General features: G+C 38.3%; 1 protein-coding gene across 1 annotated transcript in view; it reads right to left on the bottom strand.

Moving 5' to 3' along the window:
- LOC126273341 (dynein axonemal heavy chain 10) overlaps nucleotides 1-14,208 on the bottom strand; it is a 1,458,287-nt gene that overhangs the window by 455,714 nt on the left and 988,365 nt on the right. The window contains exon 120 of the mRNA XM_049976887.1: nucleotides 5,859-5,951. Within this exon, the coding sequence (XP_049832844.1) occupies nucleotides 5,859-5,951 (93 nt within the window). The remainder of the gene's footprint in view (nucleotides 1-5,858; nucleotides 5,952-14,208) is intronic.

Genomic DNA, 14,208 nt, shown 5'->3' with positions numbered 1-14,208 from the left:
TTGCAGCCAGCACGGGGACATGTTGCAGAGCATGCACTGTTGTCTGTGGCGATCACACACCCTATTATGAACCATATCCAACCTTTCCAGGTGTCCAGGGGATCATCATAAATCACAGTGACTTCAATGCAATTAATGTTTCTGAATAAAAGTGTCACTTCTTTTTATCTCATTGCGTATTTGTTTCAGTTACCTTCTCTACTACACTATAGTTGTTCTTTCCATGCTCTAAATTTCATCTAGTTATGTTACTTGTCAGTGCTTCATCATGCAAAAGTTACTTTTATCTTTAAAGTTTTGTGCATTGATGCATATGAAACTTATATGACATTCAAATAAGTGTATGACATGACAAGTAAAGACACACTGTTGTTCCAGTTGTTGGTAACTGTTATTCTTTAACAACTAATAAAATATAAATATTAAGTTTGCATGGAAGATAAAATACTATCCTTTCAACCTAATCTAGGAAACTGGTTTACCATGCCACTTCTCCCTGCAATTCACCAACAAACCATATACATCTCTGAACAAGCCCTGAAACTATAATCCTCTACCACCCATTATAACACAGGCTTTTGAAACTTTGGTGAACAAGACTGAGCATATCTCTGCCACAACCTTGTGCTCAGAGACTGCACCTGAGTATAGCCCAGACATGATTTTCTCAACACGTGAGCTACCTATCGTCCGCAAAATGGACTCATTTCATATGAGATCAATGTACAGATATCTCGGTACATGTCTGTTGGCTGGTGCTGCCTCCTGTTTTCAATTTCTTGAACTATTTAAAAATAAACATTAGCAAGCATAATGGCTGCTGTCATGAATGGCTGAGCCAATATGTGATTGCATTGTTGAATTTTATGCTTGTACCTGTTAGGTTTCAGGTTTTGCAGTTTGCTGTAATTTTACTGCAAATATTGAGTGACCAAGTCATTTTTGAAACTCAAGAGGAAGAATTCAATGATTCTGGATCAGAGGGTGAAACGTCTACGTGGAAGCAGTCTGAAAAAGATTCATATCAGGTAAACTGCAGCCTGCTACAATTTCTCGTCACTAATATTATTTCCACAGATACTGCTGCTATCATTACAATTTATTTTTGTTTTATTTGTCTAAACCAAATACATTTAAAACTGCTCAACAACTAACCTGACACTTTTTAAATGATCTTTATACTTACTATTATCATTATTTTAAAACTGTAACCTATCAAAGAACTAAAGTAAATCTGAAAAATAAAAGTTGAAACTTGGGCTTTCTCAGTAGGTATTACTCTTTAAGATATACCAAACACATATGTTCAGTAATGTTTTAAATAATGACATATATGGCTTGTTTTCTAGGCTCACTCTAAATATTTCTAAGTGGCTGGACTTCAACCCATTGAACACAAAACCCACATCCTTTGACTACTTTTTATTGAACACTGAGATAAGTAATATAATATTTGAATTATCACCTTCATCAACCAGGGTATTACTCCATAAATAGCTTGTTGTTGATGTTGTGATCTTCAGTCCAGAGATTGGTTTGACGCCGCAGCTCTCCATGCTACTCTATCCTGTGCAAGCTTCTTCATCTCCCAGTACCTACTGCTACCTACAGTCTTCTGAATCCGCTTAGCGTATTCATCTCTTGGTCTCCCTCTATGATTTTTAACCTACACGCTGCCCTCCAATATTAAATTGGTGATCCCTTGAAGCCTCAGAATATAACCTACCAACCGATCCCTTATTCTAGTCAAGTTGTGCCACAAATTTATCTACTCTCCAATTCTATTCAATACCTCCTCATTGGTTATGTGATCTACCCATCTAATCTTCAACATTCTTCTGTAGCACCACATTTCGAAAACTTCTATTCGCTTCTTGTCTAAACTATTTATCGCCCACGTTTCACTTCCATACATGGCTACACTCCATACAAATACTTTCAGAAACAACTTCCTGACACTTAAATCTATACTAGATGTTAACAAATTTCTATTCTTCAGAAACGCTTTCCTTGCCATTGCCAGTCTAGATTTTATATCCTCTCTACTTTGACTACCACCAGTTATTTTGCTCCCCAAATAGCAAAACTCATTTACTACTTTAAGTGTCTCATTTCCTAATCTAATTCCCACAGAATCACCCTATTTAATTTGACTACATTCCATTATCCTCGTTTTGCTTTTTTTGATGTTCATCTTATATCCTCCTTTTAAGACACTGTCCATTCTGTTCAGCTGCTCTTCTAGGTCCTTTGCTGCCTCTGACAGAATTATAATGTCATCGGCGAACCCGAAATTTTTATTTCTTCTCCATGGATTTTAATTCCTACTCCAAATTTTTCTTTTGTTTCCTATACTGCTTGCTCATTATACAGATTGAACAACATCGGGGATAGGCTACAACCCTGTCTTACTCAATTTCCCAGCTACTGCTTCTCTTTCATGCCCCTCGACTCTTATAACTGCCATCTGGTTTCTGTACAAATTGTAAATAGCCTTTTGCTCCCTGTATTTTACCTCTGCCACCTTCAGAATTTGAAAGAGAGTATTCCAGTCAACATTGTCAAAAGCTTTCTCTAAGTCTACAAATACTAGAAACATAGGTTTGTGTTTCCTTAATCTATTTTCTAAGATAAGTTGTAGGGTTAGTATTGCCCCACATGTTACAACATTTCTAAGGAATCCAAACGGATCTTCCCCAAGGTTGGCTTCTACCAGTTTTTCCATTTGTCTGTAAAGAATTTGTGTTAGTATTTTGCAGCTATGGCTTATTAAACTGATAGTTCAGTAATTTTCACATCTGTCAACACCTGATTTCTTTGGGAATGGAATTATTATATTCTTCTTGAAGTCTGAGGATATTTTGCCTGTCTCATACGTCTTGCTCACTAGATGGTAGAGTTTTGTTAGGCCTGGCTCTCCCAAGGCTGTCAGTAGTTCTAATGGAATGTTGTCTACTCCTGGAGTCTTGTTTTGACTTAGGTCTTTCAGTGCTCTGTCAGATTCTTCACTCAGTATCATATCTACCATTTCATCTTCATTTACATCCTCTTCCATTTCCACAATATTGTCCTCAAGTACATCTGCCTTGTATAGACCTTCTATATACTCCTTCCACCTTTCTGCTTTCCCTTCTTTGCTTAGAACTGGGTTTCAATCTGAGCTCTTGATATTCATACAAGTGGTTCTCTTTTCTCCAAAGTCTTCATTGATGATTAATGAATCAACGACAGTTTGAATACAAAATGACACTTGTTCGTGAATCGAACCTCACTTGTTTCGTCAACCATAACTGAAAAATGTTCAGTCTCCTTGACTGTAGCCAATACCTCTCTCAACACTGACTTTCGTAGTAGATCAATGATCTCATTTTGAATGTCATAGGATGTCCACTTATACCCCAAATGCCCTAACCAATCTTTAAACTCAGGTATGTCATTCTTTCAGAGTTGCAACAACTGAAAAAAAAATTTAGTTTATATCTTCATGCCCTCTAATTGCTAGCCCTTGTCGGCACAGAAATTGCACGGTAGTAAAAATTGTCTCAAGAGCTAAACGGCCTTTCTTCATATCACTACCTAACTGTCATTCAATTGGGAGGCTGCACTTTGGTTAGTGATAGAATTTAGTTTCAGAACACCTTCTTTATGTGTAAACATATTTTCATGAAGAGGGAATTTTTCCAAAGCCTTCTTCCTATGGAAGTAAATGCATCTTCTTTTACTGTATTACTTAAACTATACAATACTTTAGACTATCCCCAATCCTTCACCAAACAGGTCATTTCACTTCTCTATTCATTCACTTATCACCTTCTTGGTACAGTTTGATCTCATTACACATCTTATCAAAGGTATCTCCATGTGTGAAAGAAGTGATACTATATACTAGCTGCACTGTGATTACTGTGCCTTATTGCATGTGGGTGTGGCAACTGACTAACTGATTGTTTGATGCACATTCTTAAGATACAGAACAGTATGAAGATGGGAACTGTTCCTTCAGCAACACCCCAGGTCTAATCTCCATAAGTCTCCTTCCTTGGCTCTTCCCTTCTCATGTACACAGCCTTAGCATTTTCTCCCTCATCATTTTTCACCATACTGCTACCCATCCAGACCCAGTACTCCACTTTCACCTAGGTATAAAGGCACAGCCAAACAAAAACAGGTGGAAAAAAGTAAGTAAACTCTTTATTATTTCAAAACTAATCACCTTAACTGATAATGCATTTATCCCACTGTGAGACATGGTGGTAAGGTGTTCATGGAAAAATGTTTGCAGTTGCCTGCAGAACTGTGATTGTACCCAGGTGTGCACCTTTTCACCTGAAGCAAATCAATGGCCAAAAATGTCTTTATTCAGGGCACTGAAAATATGGATGACACATGGGGAGAGACGGGAAGTATATGTAGAGTGTGTAAGTGCTTTCTGACGAAACTTATGGAAATTTGGGACAGGCCCACATGCTGCCAGCAGGGAAACAACCAGTTTGGTGAAGGGAAGGGATTGGGGATGGTCTAAAGTATTGCATAGTTTAAGTAGTTATGGAGTAATACTTTGGATGATCAAGATGATAGTTTAAATATTATATTACTTATCTCATTATACAATAAAAAGATTTAGACCTGGGTACAATCATGGTTCGGTAGGCAAGGGCAAACATTTTTCAGTGAAAGTGCTGACCATCTTGTCTCACACTGGGATAACTGTATTAACAGTTATGGTGATTACTTTTGAAATAATAAACAGATTACTTACTTTTTTCCATTTGTCTCATTTTCATTTGACTGCCCCTTATAATATACAGCAGTATAATCATAGATAATTGTTAATATAATGCACAGAAATAATGTTTAACAGATGTTCTAAAATATTTGTGCCTTCAGTCATCATATATCCTTGAAAGTTCTCCTTCATGATTAGGTCTATGGAACACAATGAATAAACGAATTTACAATGTTTGACTTGACACCTGGTTAAAGAGTGGCTGTCACAGTGAGGAAGTCCTAGCAGTTAACATATGGTGACAATAACTTGGCTATCCTCAGTATCCTAAGCCCTGCCATTTGCACATACTGGCAACAGTGTAGCTTGTGTCAACACCTGCAGGAAATTGTAATGTAGCAGAATGGGAGAGAATAAAATTAAAGAATGACACCATATATTTTGGAGATTATGATACAATGATGTGGTCTTTACATGAAGTCCTACATACATGCAAAACTTCCAGTATGTTTTGGAGATTATGATACAATGATGTGGTCTTTACATGAAGTCCTATATACATGCAAAACTTCCAGTTGCATTATCATTCATTTACTGTATCTACGAATAAATTAAGAGTATAACAAGTAATCCCAATAAATTTATGGAAGGATTATGTTACAAACCTAAAGTATGTTAAGTCAAATGTAAACACATACTGAAGATCATTCTTCGTAAGAACAATATACAAAATTTGACCTTTGAAGTGCTGTAACTAAAAAGAAGATTCAGCTGGCCAGGCAACTTATTTGATTGCTTGATCATCCAACTACATTATTCTTGTATGTACTGCAATTATAGTGGTTGGAATGGATCGACAATAGCACATTTACTGATTGTATGCTTGAAAATACCATAAACAATTATGTGTTTCTTTAGTTTTTGCTTTTCCACAAGACCCCGGAACTGCAGATACCATACCCAGTTTGATGCCCAAATATTTTTTGCTGTCAGCGAATGTCCTGTATTAGTATGACTTTCTTCATACTACACATGCACATGTATGGTGTAAAGTTGCACATATTTGTGGCTCACTTTATTTGTAGAATGCACAATTACATTATAGCTGAATAATTTAACTTATTAAACTTACATATGTCTCAGGATTTAGCTGCCTCAAGAAATCTTGAATTACTGCTGTTTTTGATGTTCCAGTTTCTCCAATAAGCACTACCGGTCTCTTCACCTAAAATCATAAAAGATAAACTATTTGAGTCATACAGTCATTATTTTCCCATTGAGCAAATTACTGCTTTTGCAACATTCATTCCATTGGATAGCAGATTTCATGTTATCTTCCATAACTGCTATAGGATTTTCTGTTACTGTAATTTATAAGTAATATATAAACTAAAAAAAGAAAAAATATTTCATCATTCACTAGTAAAAATAAATCATGGTGGAATCTTAACACTAATCCCCACATTTTAAGGATGATAAAAGGTACTGTTGTTGTGGTCTCCAATCAAAAGGCTAGTTTAATGCAACTCTCCACACTAGTCTATCCTGTGCAACTATCTTTCTTTCTGCATAACTACTGTAACATACATCCATCTAAAACTCTTACCATAGTGAAACTTCACTCTCCCTCTAACATTTGAAGTTGTGAGCCCCACACACATACATACAAAATTTCTTCCATTAATAAACTGATGAATTGTTGATGCCTCAGACTGTGTTCTGTTAACAGATCCCTTCTTTTAGTCAAGTTGTCTCATAAATTTCTTCTCCCCCTCTATTAGATTCAGTACATCTTCATTAGTGGTTTGGTCTACACATCTACCTGACAAAAATGTAGGAGAGATTGATCAAAATAGGAAAAATAGGAGAAAATAAGTCTCGTCAGTGATGTGGTAATGATGTATGAAGCACAAGATAAAATCAGATGAATACCTCTGTAGCCAAATAGCATTGCTGCTATCAGTGAAAAAGGATCTGTGTTTTATTCCTGGTACCCGTTAACATTTTTTCTGAGTTAAGGAGATATGGCAAATGGCCCGCTCGGCCAGAGAATAAGGAGCTGTTTGAATAAAGAAGCTGTGGCACTACCAGGTTTTATTTACTGATAATAAAGGCTACAGGAATTGGCACAATGATGATTGCATGTCCCTCATGCTCCTTATACCACCTTGTAGGTAGCAGTTGACCAGTTCGAACAACTAACAGCTAATCCTTGACTGGTGTTTACATTTAGTTAATAGCAGACAAAGACTGGGAAGGAATTTAGCCATATCTCCTTTAAAGGAAGAATCCATGGTTTCATGTAAATCAAATTACAGAAATCATGGGTATTCTAACTCTGAATGTGGATTTACAGAATAGTTGGACAAGATATCAACCATATTCGTATATACATTCATATAAATCATTTAGGTGTCCACTAATTAGAAAACAATGTGCATTCTAACAAAATTCAGCAGTTATATGTGAACATATGCTGAACTCTGACAGCCACAGAAGTTGTTTCTAAATTTGTAACGTCACAGCTATTTGCATGGCTGCAGAGTTTTGCGTAAGTTTTATTCCATTAGGTCAAGCTGTATTGGAGGTTGACAATGAAGCCTCTAGCCCCAGCCATTGTGTAGTCGGCTGCTCACGTCATAATGCCATCTGTCACAGTGTGCGGACCGTGAGAACTGCTGTGTGTGGAGCGTACTAAGCTCACTTATTCATATCACCTAAGAAACTAAATAACTATGATAAATATGATCTCTTTGTTTTCAAATTTTGTATAGGAACTATTATAATTTAGAAAAACAGTGTGTAAAATTTTCATGTGGATAACTTTAATAGTTTTGAAAATATAAAAAAAAAACCTAGTAAAAAAATACTTAACCGACACTTAGTAAAGTAAATTCAGATAGGAATCATGACAGTTTAAGTTTCTTTGTCATTTGAAAATACTAACAGCATTCTCAGTTATTTTTAAAGAATTTTGATTCTGAACTTTTAATAATTTTGCTTTCGTAAGGAAAATAATAGTTTAAAACTTGACATTTAAATTTTGTGTTCAGGTGGGAGTAGATGAGAGTGAATGTGAGTGTGTATGTGGGGACATACATCAAATTTCAATTTTATAATGTACTACACCATCCATAAACAGCAAGTGTTACATAATCAGGACGTCCTGAAAAAGGTGAGTCCCCCCTAACTGGTGCATGATGTCATGTCTAGGAGTAATAAGGCAGCCAGAAAGATATTTAGTTCTAAAGTATATTTAAAGCATAGTTTTATTTTGATTTTCATTTCGTTTGGTTTTGTGGAACATTTTGTGAAATTTTACAATATGAAATGACATAGATGCATCTGCGAATGCTGACTGGAGTAAAGCAGTTTGTGCACGAAATTGATCATGAAAGGTTAATCTGATTGGATGATCATTTTGATCAACCAATGAGAGAAAAGTCTTTCCTGTGTAATCTAATGACTTATGTGCCCTGTGAGCGACGGCATTCAGTCAGCCGTGGAGTCGCTGTTGGACAAGAAGGTCATGTTAAATGTGTCTGAAAAATTATCTGTAAGATGAAGAAAGGCCGGTTAAATCACACTCATATTATATTGCCGTGCTAGCAGATGCAATTACGGACATTTTGGTGAAGTTTTGAGGGGTTTTGGAATGTTGGTTGGAGAATAAACCATGTGTGAAACTATCGGCCTTTGTGAATATTCTGTATGGTGTGTTCTGTACAGAACATTTTAGAGAGCATCTCCTTTTGAAGAATCCACTGAAAAGGATTCAATGTGAACTCACTTTGTAACAGTGTGTTGCCTGTGTGAATCTCGTAATATTTTGGGTTGGACTAAGCATATTTCTGACTGTCTTACATGTGATACAAGCTGCACGAACTAGTAGTAGATGTACTACCAATATAAATGTGGGCATGGTGACAATAAATGAAATTTAATTTCTACTCCAATTTTTTCTTTGATTTCCTTTACTGCTTGTTCAACATATTTTGGGGATACGCTACAACCCTGTCTCACTCCGCCTTTCATGCCCCTTGACTCATGTTACTATCATCTGGTTTCTGTACAAATTGTAAATAGCATATCACTATCTGTATTTACCCCTGATACTTTCAGAATTTCAAAAAGAGTATATCGGTCAACATTGTCAAAAGCTTTCTCTAAGTCTACAAATGCTATAAATATATGTTTGCCTTTCCTTAACCTATCTTATAAGAAAAGTTGTAGGGTCAATCTTGCCTTGCTCATTCCTATATTTCCCTGGAATAACAAACTGATCTTCCCGAAGTTCTGCTTCTGACAGTTTTCCCATTCTTCTGTAAGGAATTCATGTAAGTATCTTGCAACCACATTTCACTAATCTGATAGTTCTGTTATTTTCACATTCGTTAACTTTTGAATTGGAATTATGATATTCCTTTTGAAGTCTGAGGGTATTTGCCTGTCTCGTACATCTTGCACACTAGCTGTGTCATGGCTGGCACTTCCAAGGCTATCAGTTATTATTATATGAACGTTTTCTGCAAAGTCAGCTTTGGAGCCAATCTTTAACTTGTGGCTGCTTTTAACCAACTGTGGTACAATAGTATTTTTGGATAGATAAATCTCTTTCACTTTACATTCTAGCTGGGAAAGTGAAATAACAAAAATATGAAAAGCATATGTTGTAGAGAGTGTTCCCTCCTGTATCGTTTACAAAAGTTGGTGTTGGTAGGAAGGATCTAAATAGCACAGGCTGTCAAGCAGTCACTGATGTGAAGCACATTGTGTTGAGGAGCACATTCAGCAACTGGATGGTCCAGCTGTCTCTTGACCACAGTTTGAGGGTGGCCATAGATGTGGAAAGAAAGCTTGTTAGTTGTCATACCCACATAGAAAGCAGCATTGTGGATGCAGCTTACTTTTAAATTACATGACTGCTTTCACTTGTAGTCATGTCTTTGATTGGTTGTGAGATGTCTTTAATAGGACTGGAATAGGTGGTAGTTGGAGGATGTACGGGACATGTCTTGTTCCTAGGTCTGTTGTAGAAATATAAGCCATGAGGCAAGGGGTTGGGAGCAGAGGTACATAAAACTAAAGCAATCTATGAAGTAGGCACTGAAGTGAAGTAGAAGAATATTGTGAAAGTTCAATATGTGGCAGAATACCACTGTGGGAGGGGTGGGGAGGATAGTGGGTAGGATATTCCTCATTTCAGGTCACGACGAGAAGTAGTCAAAAACCTGGTGGAGACCGTGATTGAGCTGCTCCAGTTCTGGGTGGTAACAAGTCATGAGAAGAGATCTCTTTTGTGGCCAGAGGTGGGTATTTGGGAGGCGGTAGGTGACTGTAGATGATGATGATGATGATGATGATGATGATGATGATGATGATGATGATGGCGTGTGAGGAGGGCCTCCCGTCGGGTAGACCGCTCGCCTGGTGCAAATCTTTCGATTTGACACCACTTCGGTGACTTGCACATCGATGGGGATGAAATGACAGTGATTAGGACAACACAACACCCAGTCCCTGAGTGGAGAAAATCTCTGACCGAGCCGGGAATCAAACCCAGGCCCTTAGGATTGACAGTCTGTCGCACTGACCACTCAGCTGCCAGGGGCGGATGGTGACTGTAGAGAAAAGGCACAAGAGATCTGTTACTTTAAGAATTTGGGTGGGTAATTTTGGTCTGTGAGTGCCTCAGTGAGACTCTTGGCATATCTGGAGAGGGACTGCTCATCACCACAAATGTGATAACCACAGGGGGCTAGGCTGTATGGAAGGATCTTCTTGGCATGGAATAAGTGGCAGCTGTTGAAGTGGAAGTGTTGTTGATGTATGGTAAGTTTGAGGTGGATGGCGGTTCTGATGTATCCATCCTTGAGATTTAAGTCTACATTGAGGAAGGTTGTTTGTTGAGTTGAAGAAGAGTAGGTGAAGCAAATGGGAGAGAAGGTGTCAAAGTTTTGAAGGAAGTGGGTAGGGTACCCTCATCTTTGGTCCAAATCACAAAGATGTCATCAATGAACTTGAACAAGTACGAGGTCTGGAGTTCTGGTTGGTTAGGAAGGACTCCTCAAGATGGTCCATGAATAGGTTATCCTGGGATGATGCCATACATGTGCCCATTTACATACCACAAATCTGATGGTAGGTGATGCCTTCAAAGAAGGACCTTGCCTCATTCTTTTTCCTCAAATCCCTCAACATGGAAGCCAACCTTACATCCACAGGAAGAACAGCACTCCACCACCTAAATATTGATCCTATTCTTATAACCCTATTGCAAACAAAGGTTCCACCATTGTGGTTATAAGTCACAAGTCTTACCTGGCAAAGGGACTCTGCCAGCTGTCAGATAGGTCCACCTACAAACCCTACCAAGGTAACCCCATTCCAGAACTCCAGCACAGTCTCCGGTCCCTCCTCAAAACCTTAGTTCCATCACAGAACCTCTCACTTGGGTCTTAACTCTTTCCTCACTCCCATGATTCCCTCCACTCCTACCTTCTGTATGATTGTTAAAGTCCATAAACTGAACCACCCAGTATTCCCCATTGCGGTGACTTGCTGTGCCCCCACTGTGAGACTCTCCATTCCCCTGGACCAACACCTTCAGCCTAATACCCTTAGCCTACCTGCCTATATGACAGATGCCAACTGTTTATCCTTCACCAGCTCTCCATAGTTTCTGTTCCTTTGCCACTTGGTGCCCTGATCAACAGTGGTAATATCACCAGCTCTACACTAACATCTCCAATGCCCATGGCTTTGCTGCTACTAAACACTACCTCCCCCAATATCTGACTGAATATAAATATATATCCTCCTTCCTAGTCATCATCACCAACCAAGTCTACACCCATAGTTACTTTTCTCTTGTAGGCGTCACCTACAAATTTGTTTGCAGTATGACAATGGACACATGCATGGTCTCATCTCTGGCAATCTGTTCATGTGTTACTTAAAGGAATCCTTCCTGACCAAGGAGAACTCCAAATTCAGCTCTTAGTTCTGATTCATTGGTGACAACTTTGTTGTCTGGACTGAGGGTAAAGACACCCTATCCATATTCCACCAGAATTGCAACACCTTCTCCCTCTCTCACTTTTCAAGGTCCTCTTCAACCCAACAAGCCACTTTCCTTAAGCTTATCTTAAAATATAAGAGGGCATAACAGTTAATCAGAAAATACTCATCTTCATTTCTCAGCAATCTCTAATTGTGCAATAGCTATAAAGAATTTGTGACTTAGCTGCTCCACCAAAATTTGCTGCAACTTGCTGAGTTCTTGACAGTGTAGATATGGATTTTGTAGTGCTAAGAGAAGTCGAAGAAATTCAGGTTGGCACAATGTTCTATTTCATAATCACATGTTTATTGAATAGTACTGTAATAAAATTTACTCACAAAAATGACTGGAAAGAGCCCAAGAAACTGGTACACCTGCCTATTATCATGTAGGGCCCTGTGAGCACACAGAAGTGCCACAATACGATGTGGCATGGACTCAACTTATGTCTGGAGTAGTGCTGGAGGGAACTGATGCCACAAATCCTGCAAGGATGTCCATAAATCTGTAAGTGTATGAGGGGGTGGAGATCTCTTTTGAACAGCACATTGCAAGTCATCCCAGATAGGCTCAATAATTTTCATGTCTGGGAAGTTTGGTTGTCAGCGGAAGTGTTTAAATGGAGAAGAGTGATCCTGGAGCAACTCCATAGCAATTCTGAATGTGTGGGTTGTGCACTGTCCTGCTGTAATTTCCCAAGTCCATCGGAATGCACAATGGACATGAATGGGTGCAGGTGATCAGACTGGGTAGTTACGTACCTGTCACTTGTCAGAGTTGTATCTAGGTATATCAGAGGTCCCATATCTCTCCAACTGTGCATGCCCCACACTATTACAGAGCCTCCATTAGCTTGAACAGTCCCCAGATGACAAGCATGGTCAATGGATTCATTAGGTTGTCTCCATACCCGTACACGTCCATGTGCTCGATACAATTTGATAGGAGACTCATCTGACCAGGAAACATGTTTCCAGTCATCAACAGTCCAAAGTCAGTGCTGATGGGCCCAGGCATTGCATAAAGCTTTGTGTTGTACAGTCTTCAAGAGTACACGAGTGGACCTTTGGCTCTGAAAGCATTTTTCAATGATGTTTCGTTAAATGGTTCGTGCGCTGACACTTGTTGATGGCCCAGAATTTTGCAGCAATTTGCAGAAAGGTTGCACTTCTATCATTGCTGAATGATTCTCTTCACTTGTTGTTGGTCCCATTCTTGCAGGATCTTTTTTCAGCCACAGCAATGTCAGAGACTTGATGTCTTACCAGATTACTGATATTCATCGTACACTCATGAAATGGTTATATGGGAAAATCCCCACTTCATCACTACCTCAAAGATTCTGTGACCCATTGCTTGTGCAATGGCTATAGCACCACATTCAAACTCACTTAAATCTTGATAGTCTGTCATTGTAGCAGCAGTAACTGATCTACCAACTGCACCAGACACTTGTTGTCTTATAGGAATCACCAACCACAGTGCCATATTGTGCCTGTTTACATATCTCTGTATTTGAATATGCATGCCAGTACCATTTTCTTTGGCACTTCAGTGTATATATCTGTGACTATTGCTGCCTAAATCATTCATTATTATAAATAGAAAATTTGCGTATTACAATCAAAATCTTGCTAGTGTACACAGACAGTCATCATTCAGTTCTGCATTAACTCATTCTTCTACAATAAAACATAAAGTTTTACATGGTATTTAGCTTTTAGTACTGAAACTCACAAAATATTTTTACTAACAATGTTTTATAAAGTAGCCGGCCGGTGTGGCTGAGTGGTTCTAGGCTCTTCAGTCTGGAATGGCACGACCGCTACACTCGCAGGTTTGAATCCTGCCGGGCTGGCCATGGATGTATGTGATGTCCTTAGGTTAGTTAGGTTTAAGTAGTTCTAGGTTCTAGGGGACTGATGACCTCAGATGTTAAGTTCCATAGTGCTCAGAGCCATTTGAACCATTTTTTATAAAGTAGCTTATCTAATGAAGATTATTAATTGGAAAATGTTCCAAACATTTCTGTGAGTTTATTACACAAATACAAATGGAATGTTAATTTCAGTCCACACAAAAACTATCTTGCAATTACGAAATAACAATTGTTTATGTTTTACGTCCAAACATCAGTTAGTCACAATTGAACCAGTGCAGAGATATATGCATGCTTGCTAAAGTTGGAATGAAATTAATGACAGAATATGAATCAGTATAATAAATTGAATTGTAAATGAGTGGATAATTGATGTAAGGTTGTTACAAAATGTGGCAGCCTGACACCTGAGATCAATACTCCTTGAACCTCTACCGCAATGAAGAGCAATGATTCTGTAATGCAGACAGATGCAGCACTGAGCAGTTAACAAATAAAGAAGTGACAGAACATTCTGTAGATGACTCATGCCAGGTGATC

Source organism: Schistocerca gregaria, chromosome 5 (genome assembly GCF_023897955.1).
Source record: "Schistocerca gregaria isolate iqSchGreg1 chromosome 5, iqSchGreg1.2, whole genome shotgun sequence".
Classification (NCBI taxonomy): domain Eukaryota; kingdom Metazoa; phylum Arthropoda; class Insecta; order Orthoptera; family Acrididae; genus Schistocerca; species Schistocerca gregaria.
This window is presented reverse-complemented; position numbering and strand designations above follow the sequence as displayed.